The sequence below is a fragment of the Ovis aries genome, chromosome 5 (genome assembly GCF_016772045.2).
Source record: "Ovis aries strain OAR_USU_Benz2616 breed Rambouillet chromosome 5, ARS-UI_Ramb_v3.0, whole genome shotgun sequence".
NCBI lineage: Eukaryota > Metazoa > Chordata > Mammalia > Artiodactyla > Bovidae > Ovis > Ovis aries.
In genome coordinates, this window is record NC_056058.1 from 20,357,425 (window position 1) to 20,379,030 (window position 21,606).

A 21,606-nucleotide genomic window follows, 5' to 3' on the forward strand; every position below is an offset into this window, starting at 1 on the left:
TTTTCAACTATATTATCTCCTCAAGTATTTTTTCATGGTCTTTCTTTTGTCTTCTTCTTCTGGGACTCCTATGATTCGAATGTTGGGGCATTTATCATTGTTCCAGAGATTGTTAACATTGTCTCAGAGTCTCTGAGATTGTCCTCATTTCTTTTAATTCGTTTTTGTTTTTTCCTCTCTGTTTATTTCTACCATTCTATCTTCTACCTCACTTATCCTATCTTCTGCCTCTATTATTCTACTGTTGATTCCCTCCAGAGTGTTTTTGGTCTCATTTATTGCATTATTCATTATATATTGACTCTTTTTTATTTCTTCTAGGCCCTTGTTAAACCTTTCTTGCATCTTCTCGATCCTTGTCTCCAGGCTATTTATCTGTAACTCCATTTTGTTTTCAAGATTTTGGATCATTTTCACTAGCATTATTCAGAATTCTTTATCAGGTAGATTCCCTATCTCTTCCTCTTTTGTTTGGTTTGGTGGGAATTTATCCTGTTGCTTTACCTGCTGGGTATTTCTCTGCCTTTTCATCTTGTTTATATTGCTGTGTTTGGAGTGGCCTTTCTGTATTCTGGCAGTTTGTGGAGTTCTCTTTATTGTGGAGTTTCCTCGCTGTGGGAGAGGTTGGATGGGTGGTTTGTCAAGGTTTCCTGGTTAGGGAAGCTTGTGTCGGTGTTCTGGTGGGTGGAGCTGGGTTTCTTCTCTCTGGAGTGCAATGAAGTGTCCAGTAATGAGTCATGAGATGTCAGTGAGTTTGGTGTGCCTTTGGGCAGCCTGTATATTGAAGCTCAGGGCTGTGTTCCTGTGTTGCTGGAGAATTTGTGTGGTATGTCTTGCTCTGGAACTTGTTGGCCCTTGGGTGGTGCTTGGTTTCAGTGTAGGTATGGAGGCGTTTGATGCGCTCCTATTGATTAATGTTCCCTGGAGTCAGGAGTTCTCTGGAGTCAGGAGTTCTCTGATGGTCTCAGGATTTGGACTTAAGCCTCCTGCTTCTGGTTTTCAGTCTTATTCTTACAGTAGCCTCAAGACTTCTCCATCTATACAGCACTGATGATAAAACATCTAGGTTAAAGATGAAAAGTTTCTCCACAGTGAGGGACACCCAGAGAGGTTCACAGAGTTACATGGAGAAGAGAAGAGGGAGGAGGGAGATAGAGGTGACCAAGAGGAGAAGAAGGGGAATCAAAAGAAGGGAGAGCAAGCTAGCCAGTAATCACTTCCTTATGTGCTCTCCACAGTCTGGACAGCTCAGAGATGTTCACGGAGTTATACAGAAAAGAGAAGAGGGAGGAGGGAGACAGAGGTGGCCAGGAGGATAAAGGGGTGAATGAAAAGGAGAGAAACAGATCCAGCCAGTAATCAGTTCCCTATGCGTTCTCCACAGTCTGGAACACACAAAGAGATTAACAGAGTCGGCAGAGAGGAGAAGGGGGAGGGAGGAGATAGAGATGACCTGGTTGAGAAAAAGGAGAGTCCAAAGGAGGAGAGAGCAGTCAAGCCAGTGATCTCACTCCCAAGTAAAAATGATACTGAAAATTGGGTTCTTAAAGGTACAAAATTGATAACAAATACCAAAAAGCAAAGCTTAAAAATCTAGAGGAGAGGTTGGATTCTCAAACATACAATATTAAAGAAAAAAACGAAGTCATAAAAATTATAGTATATATATATATGTGTGTGTGTGTGTGTGTGTGAATTGAGAAGGCATGGCACCCCACTCCAGTACTCTTGCCTGGAAAATCCATGGATGGAGGAACCTGGTAGGCTGCAGTCCATGGGGTCGCTAAGAGTCATACGCGACTGAGCGACTTGACTTTCACTTTTTACTCTCATGCATTGGAGAAGGAAATGGCAACCCACTCCAGTATTCTTGCCTGGAGAATCCCAGGAATGGCGGAGCCTGGTGGGCTGCCATCTATGGGGTTGCACAAAGTTGGACACGAGTGAAGTGACTTAGCAGCAGCAGCAGCAGCATATATATGAAGTTTGCTCTAAAAAATAGGGTCCTTTTTTTTTTTTTTGCAAAGTAATAGTAGGTTATAAAAATGAAAATTAAAGGTGTAATAGAGGACTTAAAATTTTTTTAATTTAAAAAATGATAATAGTAAATATATATCTAGGACTTTCTCTGGTGGTGTTGTGGACAGTGTGGGATCAGTTCATTTTCAGATAGTTCCTTGATCCAGCTTATACTTCTCAAGATCTATAGGCTCCTTCCTATGTAGTCAGTGCTAACTACAGGGTTTTAATCTATTGTACCTGTCATATCCAAGGCAGTTCCCTGTTTGTTTTAGCTTCTTCTGTTTGCTGGTTTCTACAGTGTCTAATTTCTGCCCTGACACAAGGGGGCTGTGGTGGACACTTTTTTAGGCTCACTTTTTCAGTCGTGCTGTGGGGAGGGAAGAACACTGCACACAAATAATACTGGCATGTGCTCACAGTGACTCGGCCACACTGAGTTTGCCCCCGCTCACGGTGTGTGTGCTTTCCCTGTCTACACTGCTTAGGCTCTATGTTGCTCTGCCGGGAACTGTCTGAGGGCGGCCCTGGGTTGTATGCACTTCCCAGGTCTAAGCCGCTCAGGTTCAGGTACTCGGGAACTCCACAAAGGCGCAGACTCGGTTGGGCCTACATTTTGTGCCCTTCCCAGGTCCAAGCAGCTCAGGTGACCAGGAACTTGGCGAGCACGGTCACTTCGACTTATCACCTCCCCCATCCCTGTCACTTGGTTTTCTGGGTGTACAACCGGCACCCCTTCTCAGGTGTGCTTTGTGTCTCTTCTGAGGAGTTGATCTCTGGCTGTGGCTCTCCTGGCGGATGTCGACTGTGCAGAATCCCAAGAAGTCTTGGTTAGCAACGAAGCCTACTTGCAGTTTGGTAGATGATGCCTCTCTGGGGCCGTGATTACCCACTTCCAGCTCTGGCTGCCCTCGCCTGCCTGTCTCCGGCGGGGGATGGGCCGGTCCACAGCCGGCTAGCTCCGCTCAGTCCTTTGTTCTGTGAGCCAGCCTGGCGGTGTCTTAGGTTAGGGCTTTTTGCTGGATAGCTATCCCACAGTCTGGTTTGCTATCTCAAGTTAGTTCCCTCAGATTGCCCTTGGGGCATTCAGGCCTGGTTCTTACTCAAAGCAATGCAGCCCACGCCTCCCTGTCCAGCCCCTGCTTGCTCGTGGCGGATGTGGGCATCTGTGCTGCTTCTCTGCTGGGAGTTACCGTTGGGCATGTAATCTGTGGGTTTTAATTATTAATTTTTTTCCCTCCCAGTTATGTTGCCCTCTGAGGTTCCAAGGCTCGCCACAGACTCGCCAGTGAGAGTGTTTCCTGGTGTTTGGAAACTTCTCTTTTTTAAGACTCCCTTTCCGGGATGGATCTCTGTCCCTACCTCTTTTGTCTCTCTTTTTATCTTTTATATTTTTTCCTACCTCCTTTCTAAGACAATGGGCTGCTTTTCTGGGTGCCTGATGTCCTCTGGCAGCATTCAGAAGTAATTTTGTGGAATTTACTCAGAGTTCAAATGTTCTTTTGATGAATTTGTGGGGGAGAAAGTGGTCTCCCCATCCTATTCCTCCGCTATCTTCATGAGTGTACATACTGAAAGAGCCCACCAACTGCCCATCGCAATGAATGAAAAAGACCCATACCAAGACATAATGTCATATAATTTTAAAATCTTCAGGATAAAGAGAGAAATCCTTCAGTTTTTCAGATTAAAAAAATTACCTATTGCAAATAAGCAATCAAGAATGTGAATAACATTGAACATATCAGAAGCAACTCTAGAGGCTAAAACATGGTGGAAAAGTGCACTTTTTCTGAAGAGAACTGATTTGCAGAGACAGGATAAATCCTCACCAAAAATTTGTTTTAAATTTCAAGATTAATGATGCCACTCACATACCAAGAGGGTGTGAAAAAGTTTATTACTGATATAATGAGGCCACGTAGAGAGGAGACTCTCTTCCTGAACAGGACTGAAAATGGCTTGAGAGAGCAGGGAAAGGAGACTGGGTTGGGATGTTTAGGTGGTTAGGGTGGGGCTGGGATGAGGCTTTAACTTGCCATTGTTGCCAGAATATGGAGCACCAGGGCTCATCAACTAGTACAGATATGGTACAGAAGGGGAACTTGGAACAGTGAGGTTTAAATCTGTCAAACACCAAAGACTGCATCAGTCTTTGTAATATACTGCCTAGAATTCTGTACTCAGCGAAACACTCACTCAGATAGGAAGATAGTATAAAGAAATTTTCAAACAGGTCTTGTATGCACCTTTTCTCAGGAAGTGAAGAAGATATTCCAATAAAACAAGAAAGGAAATCAATAAGGAAGAAATCATGAAATATATAAAAGAATTTCTTAGGATCATGGTAAAGGGAAATCCCAGGAAGACACCTGTGCAGCACGTCTAACAGACAGTCAATCCCAATTTGAGCAAGTGTGTTGAGATCTCCAGTAGCAGTACTTTAAAAAAAGAAAAAAAGGAAGGAAAGAAAAAGGAGGAGAAAGAGGAAGGGAAGAAGAAAGGAAGGGAAAAAAAGAACTGATAGATAACCTGGCACTTAAAAAAAAAATTATTGAGAGGAAATTTATACTTTTGCAAAAAGTTGATTTGAGATAGGTACTTAGAAAACTAATTGAAAATTAGGTAATCAATAACTCAAAGGAAAAATAAGAACTTATAGCAAAAATGTAACATAAATAATAGAGCTCATAGTACATGGTTCAGCTGTAAATATATTTAAGCAATTATAATAACAGAATCATTGAATACATTTAATTTATAAATATAAACATATGAAAACAATAGAGTTAATGGGGTTGAAAACAGTTGTCTCCTTATGATGGGAGTTATGAGACAAGAGGTTGCAGTTTTTTTTTTAATTCCTTTAAGAGGTGGTAGTTTTTGATAAAAGCTTGTAGAACTGACTTTTTTAAATGTATAGCATAATTTGATATAAATGTAATTTTAAAATGCATTTACATTTCTTACTTGTGACACCAGGAGCAGCCTTCTATTATTATAGTCAGGAACATTTGTTTATTCTTTTCTCTGCCAAGTTACCCAGGGGGTGAGTACAGAGCTTTCCTAGTTTCGGAGCCCAGTTTGAGTTCTGGAGTTTGGTGGAAGGATTTTCTCTCCTGAGAGTGGTATTCATAGAATTTTGAGAGATAGAAGGCACGAGAGATGGAGCAACCGAGAATGAGAAGGATGAAGATGGTGAGAGAAGTAGCAAGGACAGGGAAGGACACTCTGGGACAGCTGAAGTACGGGAAGAGAAACATACTCAGAGGAATAGCCTGACTCTGACATCTGAAGAGGGGAAGAAGGATGGTAGCTTGAGTCAGTCAATTTAAGTGGTGCACTGGTGGCTGGAGGAGGTGGGCACATTGGGAACAGTTGTCAACATTAAAGAGAGGGTTGGAGCGAAAGAAAAAGATGTGGTGAGATCAAAGTGGGAAGGATAAAGAGTTAGTAGTCTCGGGTAGGTAATGAATGAGCAGAGATAGATATAAGTCAACTCCAGGGCAGAAGATAATGGGTTTTAAGAGTGATGCTCTCCTTTCATCCATTATCCCACACTCCACCAGTTTCTGTTAGTGTTGACCTCTGTTTTATCATGTTAGGAATGTTTCATAAATGCTGACTGTCTATAGTAGAGTATATTTTCTCTTTTCTTACTCGACCTTCTGGTTCTTCAAGTAAATACTAAGTTCTATCCCTGTCATTTATTGGACAGATTTTCATTCTAGTCTACTCTCACAGGGATGACTTTAAGACTTCTGAATTAGAGAGATTTTCTGTTCATATATTTCCCCCAATTTCCTATTGAGATGTTTGTTTTCTTATTATTGAATTTTCAGAGTTCTTTGTATTTTGGATTCCAGTCCATTTACAAATGTTTTCTCTTACTCTGTGGCTTGTCTCTTTGAAATAGAAGGTTTAAACTTTGATGAAGCCCAGTTTATCACTGCTTTTGTTTTATGAATCATTCTTTAATTTTACATTAAAGAAATTGTTACCTAACTCAGTGTCATGAAGATTTTATCCTCTATTTTTTGTAGAAGTTTTGTAGTTTTAAGATTTGCATTTAGAATCATGATGCATTTATAGTTAATTTTTTATATGATGGAAGATATGAGTGCAGGTTATTTTATTTGGTTTTGCTTTTGCATGTGGATATACAGTTGTTCCAGCATAATTTGTTTGAAAGAATATCCCTTCTCCATTGAATTGCCTTTGCATCTTGGTAAAAAATAAATTACTCTTATCCATGTAAGTCTATTTCTGGACTCTGTTCACTTCCTTTGATCTATGTTCCCTTGAATCTATGTTTATGCTCATTGTTTTTTAAGTGGAATAACTAGAATCATCATTTCTTCTTCTCAGCTAGTCAGCTTACAGTTAATGGGTTACTTATATATAAAACTTGGACTTGAAAAATTAGGTGTACATTTTATTTATTTATATTTATTATTAAGGTATACTTGATAAAATTTGTATTTTTGAGTCAAGAATGATAACTGAACCAAAGTAGGGAAGGAATAAATTTATAAAACTTTGAAAAACAATCGAAGGGGTTTATATTGCATTTTCTTCATATCAAAAATAGACTTCTTTTCTAAGACTGAAATTCACGTACAATTTAAGATTGTATACAATTGCATGCCGTTTCAGTTGTATGTGTAATTTTACATTACTAGTATACAACTGCATGTATATTTCTACAAGTTTAAGTTCTTAGGATTTTGAATCTGTTTACTGTTGAAACATTTTACCCCTTTTGCTTGTTTATTCTATAGGACTAAGTTTGCAGCACGATATTTCTGGCTCTCTTCTAAGTTATTCATTTACAGACTCTTCTACAGAATACAACAGTTCTGAAGAGAATTTAAGTAGCTTCCCATCACCTGAGCTCTTCAGAGGATCAGATTATTTAGGTGAGAAAATTTCAACCTTAAGTTGCTCCTCCATAGAAACCACTCCTTTGTCTACAAATGCTGCAATGAATAATGTTGCTTTTGAGAAGGTATGCTTATCTTCCTCACCAAAACCTCTCTACCCAATATCCATTGTGTTCCACACTCAGTCATATAGGACTATAGATAAAACCCCCCAGATCAGAAAAAGATGAAGAGATTAGCATTTACATGTAATACATATCCAGTTATTAATATTGAGCAGCTTTATACATAACATATGTATATTTGTTCTCTTGAACTATGGGTTATCTTTTATTTCCTATGCTTCTCTTACTTTTCAGTAAATCAGAGGTTGACTGGACCATCTCCCTGCTTGAATTTTTTCTACAAATTATCAGTTATTTATGTTTGCCATATATATAATTAACAGCCTTTGGTTAATGATGCAGATTGAACATATGCCTTCCTCCACAATTTTGTGCAATGGCAGAAAATGACTTTTTAAAAAAAGACGTAAACACATAAGAGTAAAGAGAATGAAAAAGAATAAAGCATAAAGTTTGGAAAGCTAGAGAGCAAATGGTCTGATAAAGTGGACTTGAAAAAGCTCAATCCTGAATCAACAATGGGAATACCCCTGAAACAAGCTAGTTTGTACAATACTATAGTATCCCAGAAAAGCTTTCAATGTGGCTTGTAAAATACTTGTAAAAAGCTGTATCCAAAATACAAAAATTATGGTGACTTCTCTCTCCTTTCCTAGAAATTTATTCTCTGGGGTGTTTTGAAACAGAGGGACCCTGAACTAAGCACTGTTAATAGCAGGGATACCATGGTATTTTGAAATGTTGTCATTTACCTTGTCATAGCTTCATGGTGGGTGAAGTTTGCTTTCTCACTCTTTGGCTCTGGGGTTGACCATATGACTTTGGGCAACATGGATATCAGTAAGTGAAACAGAAGCAAACTTTTGATATATGCATACATAATTGGTTTTGTCCCCCTATCCTTTTGCTATCATGAGGAAAATACAAATCTTCTTCCACTTATGATGGAAAAAACTCTTAAGCTGAACCATTGTGAGTCAGGGACCATATGCACATCCTAATTAGCTTCTACCTCTATTATTGAACTCCAGAATAAGAGATACAGAGCAGGATAGCCCTGGGCAGACTGCAGACTTCAGAGAGCTGCCCCAGTTGATTAGCCAACCTATAGCCTGAAGCGGAGCTGCTTGAGCCAAATAGTAGACAGGTGTAAGAAAGAAATGCTTTCATTTTATGCCACTGAGATTTCAGTTTTATTTATTATATAGAAAAAGCCAACTGCTTCAGATACTGTAGTGAATGCAGAAGTGAAGTGAAGTCGCTCAGTCGTATCCGACTCTGCGACCCCATGGACTATAGCCTACCAGGCTTCCCCATCCATGGGATTCTTCAGGCAAGAATACTGGAGTGAGTTGCCATTTCCTTCTCCAGGAGATCTTCCCAACACAGGGATTGAACCCGGGTCTCCTGCATTGTAGGCAGACGCTTTACTGTCTGAGCTACCAGGGAAGTCAGTGAATGAAGAAAGGGGTAGTTAAATGCAAATGTATATTCCAAATTGTGGGACTGCTCACCAAATGCTTAGTCTCATCCTAACCCAATAGTCCATTTCTCTATTCAGCTTCTAGGATGCTAGCATCCAGAATTGAAACTTCCAGGCAGGAAAATGGAAGATTTTTTTCCTGAGAAATCTGATCAACCCTAAAGAAAATATCAAAAGATACTGACTTCAGTAGTGCTTCAGTGAAACTGACAGGAACCCTACAGTGAAGCTGCCTATGTGGTCAGCCTCAGCTAAGCCATAGAGATCCCACCTAGCCATTTAGGGCCCCCTCTCAAATATGAGCAGAAGACAAGGACTACCAGACTTCTGATGAATTCTCTAACATAAAGCAGAGGTCAAAACAGAAAAATATGGTAGTAAGTCAGTAAGGTGTTGGAGTAGTAAACCGTAGACTTGCCTTACCCCATGGACATACCAGTTCAACAACGATACATGGACTAATTTGTGTCCATGTATTTCCCTTTGTGAAATTTCCCTTCGTGTGAAATCTCAAAACTAGTTGAGTGACTCCTGCACCCCCAGGCAAGCTTGAAACCGGTCACATCAAAGCAAGTAGAAAAATTCAAGACACCCTTTCATCAAATTCACATCCGCCATGCAGCACCATACAATTGGCAGGAAACCTTCAGCTCCCAGATTTTCCCTAGGGAGGAAGGGAAAGGACTGAACCATGTGCCAAAAGCTCTCAATTATTTGGGGATAACCAAAGAATGGACTACTGACTTGTCTGCCTCAGAGTGCTGGTGGGACCTGACATACTCTCGAAGTCTGATGAGTGCTGAAACAAAGATACCAGTTTATCCTAGCATGAGAACATTCACTAGATCCCGGCTTCTCTTTGGGGAGGGAAAGATTTGGACTGTGTTCAACATTCCAACATTTCTGGGGCTGCCCAAGGGACTAGCTTTTGTCTCATCTGTCTTAGAGCAGTGATAGGACTTGTTATATTCTAGATGCCTCGTGGCCACTGAAAACAAAGACTCTGGTTTGAACTAGCAAGAAGGTTTGAGAAGATCCTGGTTGGAAAGACTGATAAAGGTCTTCTCCTGCATGAGGCCTATCTGTTTACAGACTGGGAAAGCTGGCTGTTTTATCTAATGTGCAGACACCAACACAAATGATTAAAGAGAAAGAAGAAACAGAGAAACATGGTCCAAAATATGAGACTAAGATAAAGCTCCAGAAAGTGACTCTAATTAAATGGAAATATATGAACTACCTGACAGAGAATTTTAAATGATTGTCATAAAGATGTTCAACAAATGTTCATAAAGAACTCAGGAGAACAATGTATGGAAAAAGAATTTTAAGAAAGAGATTTTTTAAAAAGAACCAAAAAGAAATTTTAGAGCTGAGAAAAACAATAAATGCACTAAGGAAAAAAAAAAACAGTAAAAGATCAATCAGAAGAATCAGCAAATTCAAAAATAAGTCATTTGAAATTATCCAGTCACAGGAGCTAAAAGGAAAAATAATATAAAAGAATGAAGAAAGTTTGAGACTTACAGAACACAAGAAAACAGATCAGTATATGCATTGTGAGAGTCCTAAGGGGAAAAGGGAAGTGGGGAGGGAGGGACGGAGAGGGAAAGGGCCAGAAGGTTTCTTCACAGAAATGGTTGCTGAAAACTTCCTAAATCTGGAGAACCCCAACAAACCTCAAATAAGATGAACCAAAGAAATTCATATGGGGGCACATAGTCAAACTGTCAAAAGTCAAAGAAAAAGCACTTTGAAAGCAGCAATTTAAAAAGCGACTTGATATATACAGTGAGACCTCATTAGACTGTTTATGGATTTCTCAGCAGAAACCTTGCAGGCTAGAAGAGAGTGGAAGTAAATAGACAAAGTGGCTGAAAGAAAGAAACTTCCAACCAATAATACCCAAACCTGCAAAACTGTCCTTAATAAATGAAGAGAAGGTAAGTCCAAACAAACAAAAGCTGAAGGACTTAATCATCACTAGCCCTGCCTTACAAGAAGTGCTAAAGGGAGTTCTTCAAGTTAGAACAAAGGACTCTAAACAGCTATATAAAAGCATATGAGAGTATAAAACTCATTGGTAAGTATATAGACAAATGCAGTGATACTATAACAGTGACATATAAATCACTCTTTATTCTAGTATAAAAGTTAAAAGGCAAACATATTAAATATAATTACAAAAATATGTTAATGGATATACCATATGAAAGGTGGCAAATTATAACCTCAGTACTGCAAAACATGTTTAAGGGGTGAAGTAAAAGCATAGAGTTTTTGTTAAATTGTTATCAAAGTAGACTATTAAAACTATGTTTTATGTAAGCCCCATGGTAACCACACACAAAAGTACCTATAGAAGGCACATAAAAGAAAAATAGAAAGGAGTCAAAGCATATCAATATAAAAGAATCAATGAAAGACAGAGGAGCATAGCAAGAGAGCAAAGAGGGGCAAAATAACTATAAAACAGAAAACAGTTAACAAAATTGTAATAGTAAATCCTCATCTATCAAAAATATAAATGAATTAAACCCAATCAAAAGACAAAGAGTGACTGAATGGGTTGAAGAAATAATCCAACTGTATGCTCTCTACAAAAGACTCACTTAAGATTTAAGGGCACACATAGACTGAAAGTAAATGGGTGGGGAAAGGCACTCCATGTAAATTGTGACCAAAAGAGAGCACAAGGGGCTATACTTATATCAGATAAAAAATAGACTAAGTCAGAAGCTTTTATAAGAGACAAGGAAGAATGTTGCATAATTATGAAAGGATCAATTCATCAAAAACACTCAATAGTTATGAATAAATATCCACTCAACATCAAAGCACCTAACATATAAGGTAAACACTGGCAGAACTGAGGGTAGGAATAGGCATACAGTCATAGTAGGAGACTTCAATACTCCTACTTTTAATAATGGATAGAACATCTGGACAGAAAATTAACACTTAACTGATTTCCAAGTATATTGCAAAGCTATAGTAAACATAACATTATAGTACTGGAATAAAGGCAGAGATATAGACCAGTAGGACAGAGTAGAGGGCCCAGAACTAAATCCATAAAGACATTTGATCTTTAACAAGAGTGCCAAGAATACACAATGTGGGAGAAATAGTCTATTCAACAAATGATGTTGACAAAACTGGATAGCCATATACAAAAGAATGAAATTGGACCCTTACCTTATACAAAAAAGTCAGCTCAAAATATAGTAAGAACTTATATGTGAGACCAGAAACTATAAAACTCCTAGGAGAAACATAGGGGAAAAGCTTCATGACAATTGGTCTTGGCAGGTATTTCTTGGATGTGACACCAAAACACAGGCAACAGAAGCAAAATTAGACAAGTAGGCCTAGATAAAACTGAAAAGCTTCTGTACAGCACAAGAAACAACAAAGTGAATAACCTATAAACGACCTATAAAAAGGGAGAATATTTAGAAACCACATATCTGATAAGGGATTAATATCCAAAATATATCAGAAACTCCCACAATTCAATAGGAAAAAATCCAAACACCTTGATTTTTAAAAATGACAAAGAACTTGAATAAACATATTCCCCCCAGAGAAGACAGTCACGTGGCCAACAGGTATATGAAAAGATCACTCACTAACCGTCAGGGAAATGCAAATCAAGATCACAGTGAGATACCACCTCACAACTATTAGGATGGTTGTTATTATTTTTTTAAAAGGTAAGTGTTGGCAATGATGTAGAGAAATTGAATTTCCTTTTTTACACTGTTGATAGGAATGTAAAATAGTGAAGCTGCAATGAATGAGTATGGCAGTTACTCCAAAAATTTAAAATATAAGTAACATATGTGATCCAGCAATCCCACTTCTGGGTATTTATTCAAAATAATTACTGACAGGATCTAGAAGAGATATTTGAACTCCCATGCGCATTGCAGACTTTTCACAATAGCCCAATGACCATTGATGGATAAATAGATAAAGAAAATATGGTATATGCATACAATGGAATATTATTCAGCCTTTAAAAAGGATATCCTGCTATATGCAACACTGTAGAAGAACCTCAAGGACATTATGGCAAGTGAAATAAGCCAGTCACAGGAAGAAAAATACTGTATGATTCCACTTGTATGAGATATCTAAAGTAGTTAGATTTATAGCAGTTGAGAGTAGAATGTTGGTTGCCAGGGCCCAAGGAGAAGGAGATGTGGGGAGCTGCTAATCAACAGGTAGAGTTTTAGTTATGCAAGATGAATAGTAGGTTCTGGAGATGTGCTGCACAACATTGTGCCTATAGTTAACAATACTCTATTGTACTCTCAAATTTGAGGGTAGGTCTCATGTTAAGTGTTCCCACCACAGCAAAATTAAAAATAAGAGAAGAAACCAAACAGAAATAGGAATACAATAAAGATACTGCAGGGAAAAGTTTTCCTTGAGATAAAAATATGTATATTGTATCCATTGAATAGGAACAGGATGCTGTTTAAAAAAAAGGGAGTGAGAATATTCAGAGAATAAATTAAATGCAATAGCAGAATGGAAAACTCGGTAGAAGGATTAGAAAATAAATTGAGATTTCCCGGGGGGGGGGGGGGGGAGTCAGAAGGGAAAAAAAGGAGAAAAAAGATTAGTTAGAGAAGTAGTATATGAAATCTTATATCAAATAATAGGAGTCTCAGAAAAAGATAATGAAATAAACAGGAGGAAGAAAATTGCAAAAATATAACTCAAGAGCAGTTTCTAGATCTAAGAAGTATGATTTCTGGGTTGAAAGGGCCATACAGTGTCTAGCACATAGATGAAAAACACCAAGACAGAACAATATGAAATTTTAGAACATCAGAGAATGGAATAAATAGAATGGATTTATACAGTTTGGTAGGGTTTAGGATTAAATAGATGAAGAATACAGAGAAATCTAAACAAAGAACACTTTATTGGCTCCAGGAAAAACAAGAGGTGGTCATTGTATATATACCAAAAGAGTTAAAGACAGCATTTTTATGACAATTTATCATCATAACATTTGCAATGAATACTGGCCTAACTAAATATGCCATATAATAATATGAGGATAATGGGAAAAGTGGGGAAAAGGAAATAAGAGTATTTGGGCATTGCAATAGCCCAAAGATTATTTAATATCCTGATGTCCTCAAGGCTTTTTTTTATGCTTCACCTAAACTTTCTTCAATTACCATGGCTTTGTATGGGCTAGAAACCTAAGTTGGGGAGAAAAAGGTAACCTGCCACTTGTGTGCTGTTCAAAATTTTGTGCCATTTCTCCCTGCTTCTTTTAGAATGGGAGCGTCCCATGTTGGAAGAAAACATGCCATGTAAGAATTCTACTCTTTTGGACATAAGTAAAGCAGTAGCAATAGAGAAGGTACCTGAGTTTTCAAATCTCTCTGCAATTTTAGGTAAGTTTCACATTCTTTTTCCTCATGTCACAAAGGGAAAAACCCTTGTCAGTATTGAAAAAGCAAAGTATTTTTTCTCTTGAATGATTTTTTAGCTAAACTACTCAATTAGGATTACTTTTGGCTACACATAGTATCTGACTAATAGTAAGTAACTTAAGCATATATGGGTTTACTTTTTAAAAACATTTATTTTGAATTTTATTAATATACTTGCAGAAAAGTTGCAAAAATAATAAAAAGGGTTCCCATATACCTCCCATCCAGCTTTCTGAAATGTTATCTTCTATAACCGTAATCAGTTCAGTTCAGTTGCTCAGTCATGTCCGACTCTTTGTGACCCCATGGACTGTAGCACGCCAGGCTTCGCTGTCTATCACCAACTCCTGGAGCTTGCTCAAACTCAGGTCCATTGAGTTGGTGATGCCATCCAACCATCTCATCCTGTGTCGTCCCCTTCTCTCCTGCTTTCAATCTTTCCTAGCATCAGGGGCTTTGCATCAGGTGGCCAAAGTATTGGAGTTTCAGCTTCAGCATCAGTCCTTCCAGTGAATATTCAGGACTTATTTCCTTTAGGATGAACTGGTTGGATCTCCTTGCAGTCCAAGGGACTCTCAAGAATCTTCTCCAACACCACAGTTCAAAAGCATCAATTCTTCAGCATAACACAATGGTCATAATTAGGAAGTTAACATTGGTGTTAAACTGTTAGCTACAGACCTTATTCACATTTCATCAGTTTTTCCACTAATGTCTTTTCTTTGATTCAGGATCCTATCTCAGATCCTACATTACATTAGATTGTTCAGTTCAGTTCAGTTGCTCAGTCATGTCTGACTCTTTCCTCATGAACCACAGCACTCCAGGCCTCCCTGTCTGTTACCAACTTCCGGAGTCTACCCAAACCCATGTCCATTGGGTCAGTGATGCCATCCAACCATCTCATCCTCTGTTGTCCCTTTCTCCTTCTGCCCTCAATCTTTCCCAGCATCAGGGTCTTTTCCAATGAGTCATCTCTTCACATCAGGTGGCCAAAGTATTGAAGTTTCAGCTTCAACATCAGTCCTTCCAATGAACACCAGGACTGATCTCCTTTAGGATGGACTGGTTGGATCTCCTTGCAGTCCAAGGGACTCTCAAGAGTCTTCTTCAACACCACAGTTCAAAAGCATCAACTCTTCAGCACTCAGCTTTCTTTATAGTTCATCTCTCACATCCATACGTGACCACTGGAAAAACCTTAGTCTTGACTAGACGGACCTTTGTTGACAAAGTAATATCTCTGCTTTTTAATATGTTGTCTACATTGGTCATAACTTTCCTCCCAAGGAGTAAGTGTCTTTTAATTTCATGGCTGCAATCACCATCTGCAGTCATTTTGGAGCCCAGAAAAATAGTCAGCTACTGTTTCTACTGTTTCCCCATCTATTTGCAATGAAGTGATGGGACTGGATGCTATGATCGTAGTTTTCTGAATGTTGAGTTTTAAGCCAACTTTTTCACTCTCCTCCTTCACTTTCATCAGGAGGCTCTTTAGCTCTTCACTTTCTGCCATAAAGGTGGTGTCATCTGCATATCTAAGGTTATTGATATTTCTCCCGGCAATCTTGATTCCAGCTTGTGCTTCTTCCAGCCCAGCGTTTCTGACGATGTACTCTGCATATAAGTTAAATTAGATTGTTATTTCTCCCTTAATCTCCTGTGACAGATCTTCAGTCTTTGTCTTTTGTAAGCTTGATACTTTTGAAGATTACTAATCAGTTATTTTGTAGAATGTCCCTCCATTTGAATTTGTCTAGTGTTTTCTCATGATTAGAAAGAGATTATGCAATTTTTGATAAGAATACCACAGAAATGATGTTGTATTAAGGAATTCTTAATGTTAGTGCATTTATGTTATTATTGGTCATATTAATGTGATATCTGGTTTTCTCCACTGTAAAGTTACTAGTTTCCCTCTGTAATTAATAAATACCTTAAAAAAAAGATAGTTTATGACTCCGTAAGTCCTGTTTCTCCTCAAACTTTTATCCACTTGACTGCAACAGTTCTTACTGTGGTGTTCATGTAATGGTGATTTTCAATAAATACTTTGTTGTTACCTGTTACATTTATTAATTGAAATTTCTTTTTGTAAAATAACTTTTCTGCCATTTATTTATTCAGTTATTTATATCAGTATGAACTCATGGATATCTATTTTATGGGTTAAAATCCACTTCTTTCTTGCTTTGTCTGTCTCTCTCTCTTCCTCCCTCCCTCCCTTCCTTCCTTTATCCTATTATACACACAGAGAAGTTTCAGATTTGTTAACCCAGATCCCTGTGAGAAATACATTTACTAGTAGATTACTACAGCATTTATGTACGGTTCTATTTGTCTTTAGCATTACAGTGTCCTATCAACAGACTCTTTTCCAAAATTAGGTAGGTTAGTTCTTTTCCTCCACTTTCACTGAAATTATTATTCAGTTGTTATGTAGTAATTAATACATTCCTTTCGTAGTGTTGAATTCAGTTTTTGATTCCCCCTTCCTGTTTGGTTTTGTTTATTTATTCAGGGGGAGAGGGCTATTGAAGGTATGTGAAACATTACTATGGTTCTAAGAATTATACAAAAAAATGTTATCAGAAGAGTATTGCTTTGTCTTCTTCTACTGCTACCATGATGCTTTTGTCCTCTTCTTTCTACCCATTTCCACCCACCCCTTTTTGGTAAGGAGTCTCTTTAATTTATGCTTTATCTTTTTTGTGTTTCTTTTACACAAATGAACAAAGCCCTGTGTATTTTCTTTCTTTTTTAAATTGAGGGATAGTTGATTTACAATATTGTGTTAGTTTCAGGTATACAACAAGGTGTTATGTATATATGTATTTTTCAGATTATTTTCCATTATATATTATTACAAGATATTGAATATAATTCTCTATGCTATAGAGTAAATCCTTGTTACTTATCTATTTTAGGTATGATAGTTTATTTCTGTTAATCCCATACTCTAAATTTGTCCCTGTCCCTCTTCCCTTTCCCCTTTTATAGCCATAAGTTTGTTTTCTATGTCTGTGAGTCTGTTTCTGTTTTGTAAATAGATTCATTTGTATTATTGTTTAGATACCACATATAAGAGATGCCATATATTTGTCTTTCTCTCTCTGGCTTACCTCACTAAATATAATATTCTCTAGATCCATCCATGTTGCTGCACATGGCAATATTACATTCTTTTTATGGCTGAGTAATATTCCATTATATATATGTGTATGTGTGTGTGTATGTATGTATATACACACACATACATATTACATCTTAAGCTAGTCGTCTGTTGATAGGCACTTGGGTTGTTTCCATGTCTTGACTATCATAAATAGTGCTCCTGTGAATGTTAGGATGCATGTATGTTTTTTTTTTTTCACTTTTCTCTGATTGTATTGCAAATACCTTTCAGCTTGGTAACATTCAGAGCTTGTGAAGGTATAACAAAATGGCACTCATACCTTGCATTTGGTTTACATTTTTGGAGGATAATTTTGCCAAATTACAGGTCTTTGATTCATTAATTTCACTTCATGGGATTAACCATTCAGATTGCCTTTGTAAGTGTACATAAAGTTCTGTGTAGCACTGTTACATGGTAGCTAAAAAGAGGAAACAGACTAAATGTCCATTGGCTGAATCAGTTTAGTCGCTCAGTGGTGTCCAACTATTTGCAACCCCATGAATCTCAGCACTCCAGGCCTCCCTGTCCATCACCAACTCCTGGAGTCCACCCAAACCCATGTCCATTGAATTGGTGATGGCATCCAACCATCTCGTCCTCTGTCGTCCTGTTCTCCTCCTGCCCTCAGTCTTTCCCAGCATCAGGGTCTTTTCAAATGAGTCAGCACTTCCATCAGGTGGCCAAGGTATTGGAGTTTCAGCTTCAATATCAGTCCTTCCAATAAACACCCAGGACTGATCTCCTTTAGGATGGACTGGTTGGATCTCCTTGCAGTCCACGGGACTCTCAAGAGTCTTCTCCAACACCACCATTCAGAAGTATCAATTCTTTGGTGCTCAGCTGTCTTTATAGTTCAACTTTCACATCCATACATGACTACTGGAAAAACCATAGCCTTGACTAGATGGACCTTTGTTGACAAAGTAATGTCTCTGCTTTTCAACAGCATGTATCTTTTTAAATTAGAATTTTCATCTTTTCTGGGTATATAACCAGGAATGGGATTGCAGGATCATACGTAGCTCAATTTTAAGTTTTTTGAGGAATCTACATACTGTTTTCTATAGTGGCTACATTTTAATTGTGGCAGTTTACATTCCCACCAACAGTGTAGAAGGGTTCCTTTTCTCCATACTCTCTCCAACATTTTTTTGGATATACTTTTTCATGATAGCCATTTTAACAGGTGTGAGGTAATACTTCATTGTGGTTTTGATTTTCATTTCTCCAATAATTAGTGATATTGAGTGTTTTTCATGTGTTATGCCTAGGACTGGGATTGCTGGGTCATATGGTGGTTTTACGCCTAGTTTTTTAAGCAATCTCCATACCATCTTCCATAGTGGCTATATCAATTTACATTCCCACTAACAGTGCAAGAGCGTTCCCTTTTCTCCACTCTCTCTCCAGCATTTATTGTTTGTAGACTTTTTGATGATGGCCATTCTGACTGGTGTGAGGTGATACCTCACTGTAGTTTTGATTTGCATTTCTCTAATAATGAGTGATATTGAGCATCTTTTCATGTGTTTATTAGCCATCTGTATGTCTTCTTTGGAGAAATGTCTGTTTCGGGTTTTTCCCACTTTTTGACTGGGTTGTTTGTTTTTCTGGCATTGACTTGTATGAGCTGCTTGTATAGTTTAGAAATTAATCCTTGTCTGTTGTTTCATTTGCTATTATTCATAGTTTAGAAATTACTCCTCGTCAGTTGTTTCATTTGCTATTATTTTCTCCCATTCTGAGGGTTGTCTTTTCACCTTGCTTGTAGTTTCCTTTGCTGTGCAAAAGCTTTTAAATTTAATCAGGTCCCACTTGTTTACTTTTGTTTTTGTTTCCATTACTCTAGGTGGTGGGTCATAGAGGATCTTGCTTTGATTTATGTCATCAAATGTTCTGCCTATGTTTTCCTCTAAGAGTTTTATAGTTTCTGGTCTTACATTTAGGTCTTTAATCCATTTCCAGTTTATCTTTGTATATGGTGTTAGGAAGTGTTCTAATTTCATTCTTTTACATGTAGCTGTCCAGTTTTCCCAGCACCATTTGTTGAAGAGGTCTTTGCCACATTGTCTTTGCCCCATTGTATATTTTTCCCTCCTTTGTCAACGAAAAAAAGATACCCATAGGTGCATGGGTTTATATCTGGGCTTTCTATCTTGTTCCATTGGTCTATATATTTCTGTTTTTGTGCCAGTACCATACTGTCTTGATGACTGTAGCTTTGTAGTATCATCTGAAGTCAGGAAGGTTGATTCCTCCAGTGCCATTCTTCTTTCTCAAGACTCCTTTGGCTATTCGGGGTCTTTTGTGTTTCCATATGTTTGTGAAACTTTTTGTTCTATTTCTGTTAAAAATGCCATTGGTAATTTAATAGGGATCTCATTGAGTCTATATTTTGCATTTGGTAGTATAATCATTTTCACAATATTGAAACATGGAACATGGAATATCTCTACACCTGTTCATGTCATCTTTGATTTCTTTCATCAGTGTCTTAATTTTCTGTGTATAGTTCTTTTGTCTCCTTAGGCAAGTTTATTCCTAGATATTTTATTCTTTTTGTTGCAGTGGTGAATGGGATTGATTCCTTAATTTCTCTTTCTGATTTTTCATTGTTAGTATATAGAAATGCAAGTGATTTCTGTGTACTGATTTTGTATCCTGTGACTTTGCTGAATTCACTGATTAGCTCTAGTAATTTTCTGATAGGATCTTTGGGGTTTTCTATGTACACTATCTATCATGTCATCTGCAAACAGTGAGAGCTTTACTTCTTCTTTTCTGATCTGGATTCCTTTTATTTCTTTTTCTTCTCTGATTGCTGTAGCTAGGACTTCCAGAACTATGTTGATTAACAGTGGTGAAAGTGGACACGCTTGTCTTGTTCCTGATATTAGGGGGAATGCTTTCAGTTTTTCACCATTGAGAATAATGTTTGCTGTAGCCTTCTCATATATGGCCTTTACTATGTTGAGGTAAGTTCCTTCTGTGCCCATTTTTCGAAGAGTTTTAATCATCAATGGGTGCTGAATTTTGTCAAAGGCTTTTTCTGCATCTATTGAGAATGTCGTATGGTTTCTATCTTTCAATTTGTTAATACAGTGTATCACATTGATTGATTTGTGTATATTGAAGAATCCTTGCATCCCTGGAATAAACCCAACTTGATCATGGTGTATGAGCTTTTTAATATGTTGCTGAATTCTGCTGGCTAAAATTTTTTGAGCATTTTTGCATCTATGTTCATCAGTGACATTGGCCTGTAGTTTTCTTTGTGTGTGTTGTCTTTGTCTGGTTTTGGTATTAGGGTGATGGTGGCCTTATACAATGAGTTTGGAAATGTTCCTTTTTCTGCAATTTTTAAATGAGTTTTAGAAGAATAGGCATTAGCTTTTCTCTGAACGTTTGACAGAAATCTTCTGTGAAGCCATCTAGTCCTGGGCTTTTGTTTGGGGGGAGATTTTTTTTTTTTCTTTTTCACAGCTTCAATTTCAGTGCTTGTAATTGGGTTTTTCATACTTTCTATTTCTTCCTGGTTCAGTCTTAGAAGATTGAACTGTTCTAAGAATCTGTCCATTTCTTTCAGGTTATCCATTTTATTGCCAAATAGTTGTTCATAATAGTCTCTTAGAATCCTTTGTATTTCTGCATTGTCTGTTGTAACCTCTCCTTTTTCATTTCTAATTTTGTTGATTTGATTCTTCTCAATTTTTTGCTTGATGAGTCTGGCTAAATGTTTGTCAATTTTGCTTATCTTCTCAAAGAACCAGCTTTTAGTTTTATTAATCTTTATTACTATTTTTCATTTCTTTCTGCTTGGATCTTTATGATTTCTTTTCCTTCTACTAGTTTTGGAGGTTTTTTTGTTCTTCTTTTTCCAGTTGTTTTAGGTGTAAAGTTAGGTTGTCTATTCGATGTTTTTCTTGTTTTTCAAGGTAGGATTGTATTGCTGTAAACTTCCCCTTTAGGACTGCTTTTGCTGCATCCCACAGGTTTTGAGTTGTCATGTTTTCATTGTCATTCGTTTCTAGAAATTTTTTGATTTCCCTTTTGATTTCTTCAGTAACCTGCTGGTTATTTAGAAACATATTGTTTAATCTCCATGTGTTTGTGTTTCTTAAGGGTTTTTTTTTTCTTGTAATTGATATCTAGTCTTATAGCATTGTGGTCAGAGAAGATGCTTGATACAATTTCAATTTTTTTAAATTTACTGAGGTTTGATTTGTGACCCAAGATGTGGTCTATTCTGGAGAATATTCCATGTGCACTTTAGAAGAAGGTTTATTCTTTAACTTTGGGATGAAATGTCCTGAAGATATCAATGAGATCCATATCATCTAATGTATTATTTAAGACTTGTGTTTCCTTATTAATTATCTGTTTTGATGATCTCTTCACTGGTGTGAGTGGGGTGTTAAAGCCTCCTACTATTATTGTGTTACTGTCAATTGCCTCC

General features: G+C 37.5%; 1 protein-coding gene across 1 annotated transcript in view; it reads left to right on the plus strand.

Annotated features, from left to right (window-relative positions):
* MEIKIN (meiotic kinetochore factor) overlaps positions 1-21,606 on the plus strand; it is a 139,566-nt gene that overhangs the window by 15,030 nt on the left and 102,930 nt on the right. The window contains exons 5-6 of the mRNA XM_027970580.3: positions 6,801-6,938; positions 13,814-13,933. Of these exons, the coding sequence (XP_027826381.2) occupies positions 6,801-6,938; positions 13,814-13,933 (258 nt within the window). The remainder of the gene's footprint in view (positions 1-6,800; positions 6,939-13,813; positions 13,934-21,606) is intronic.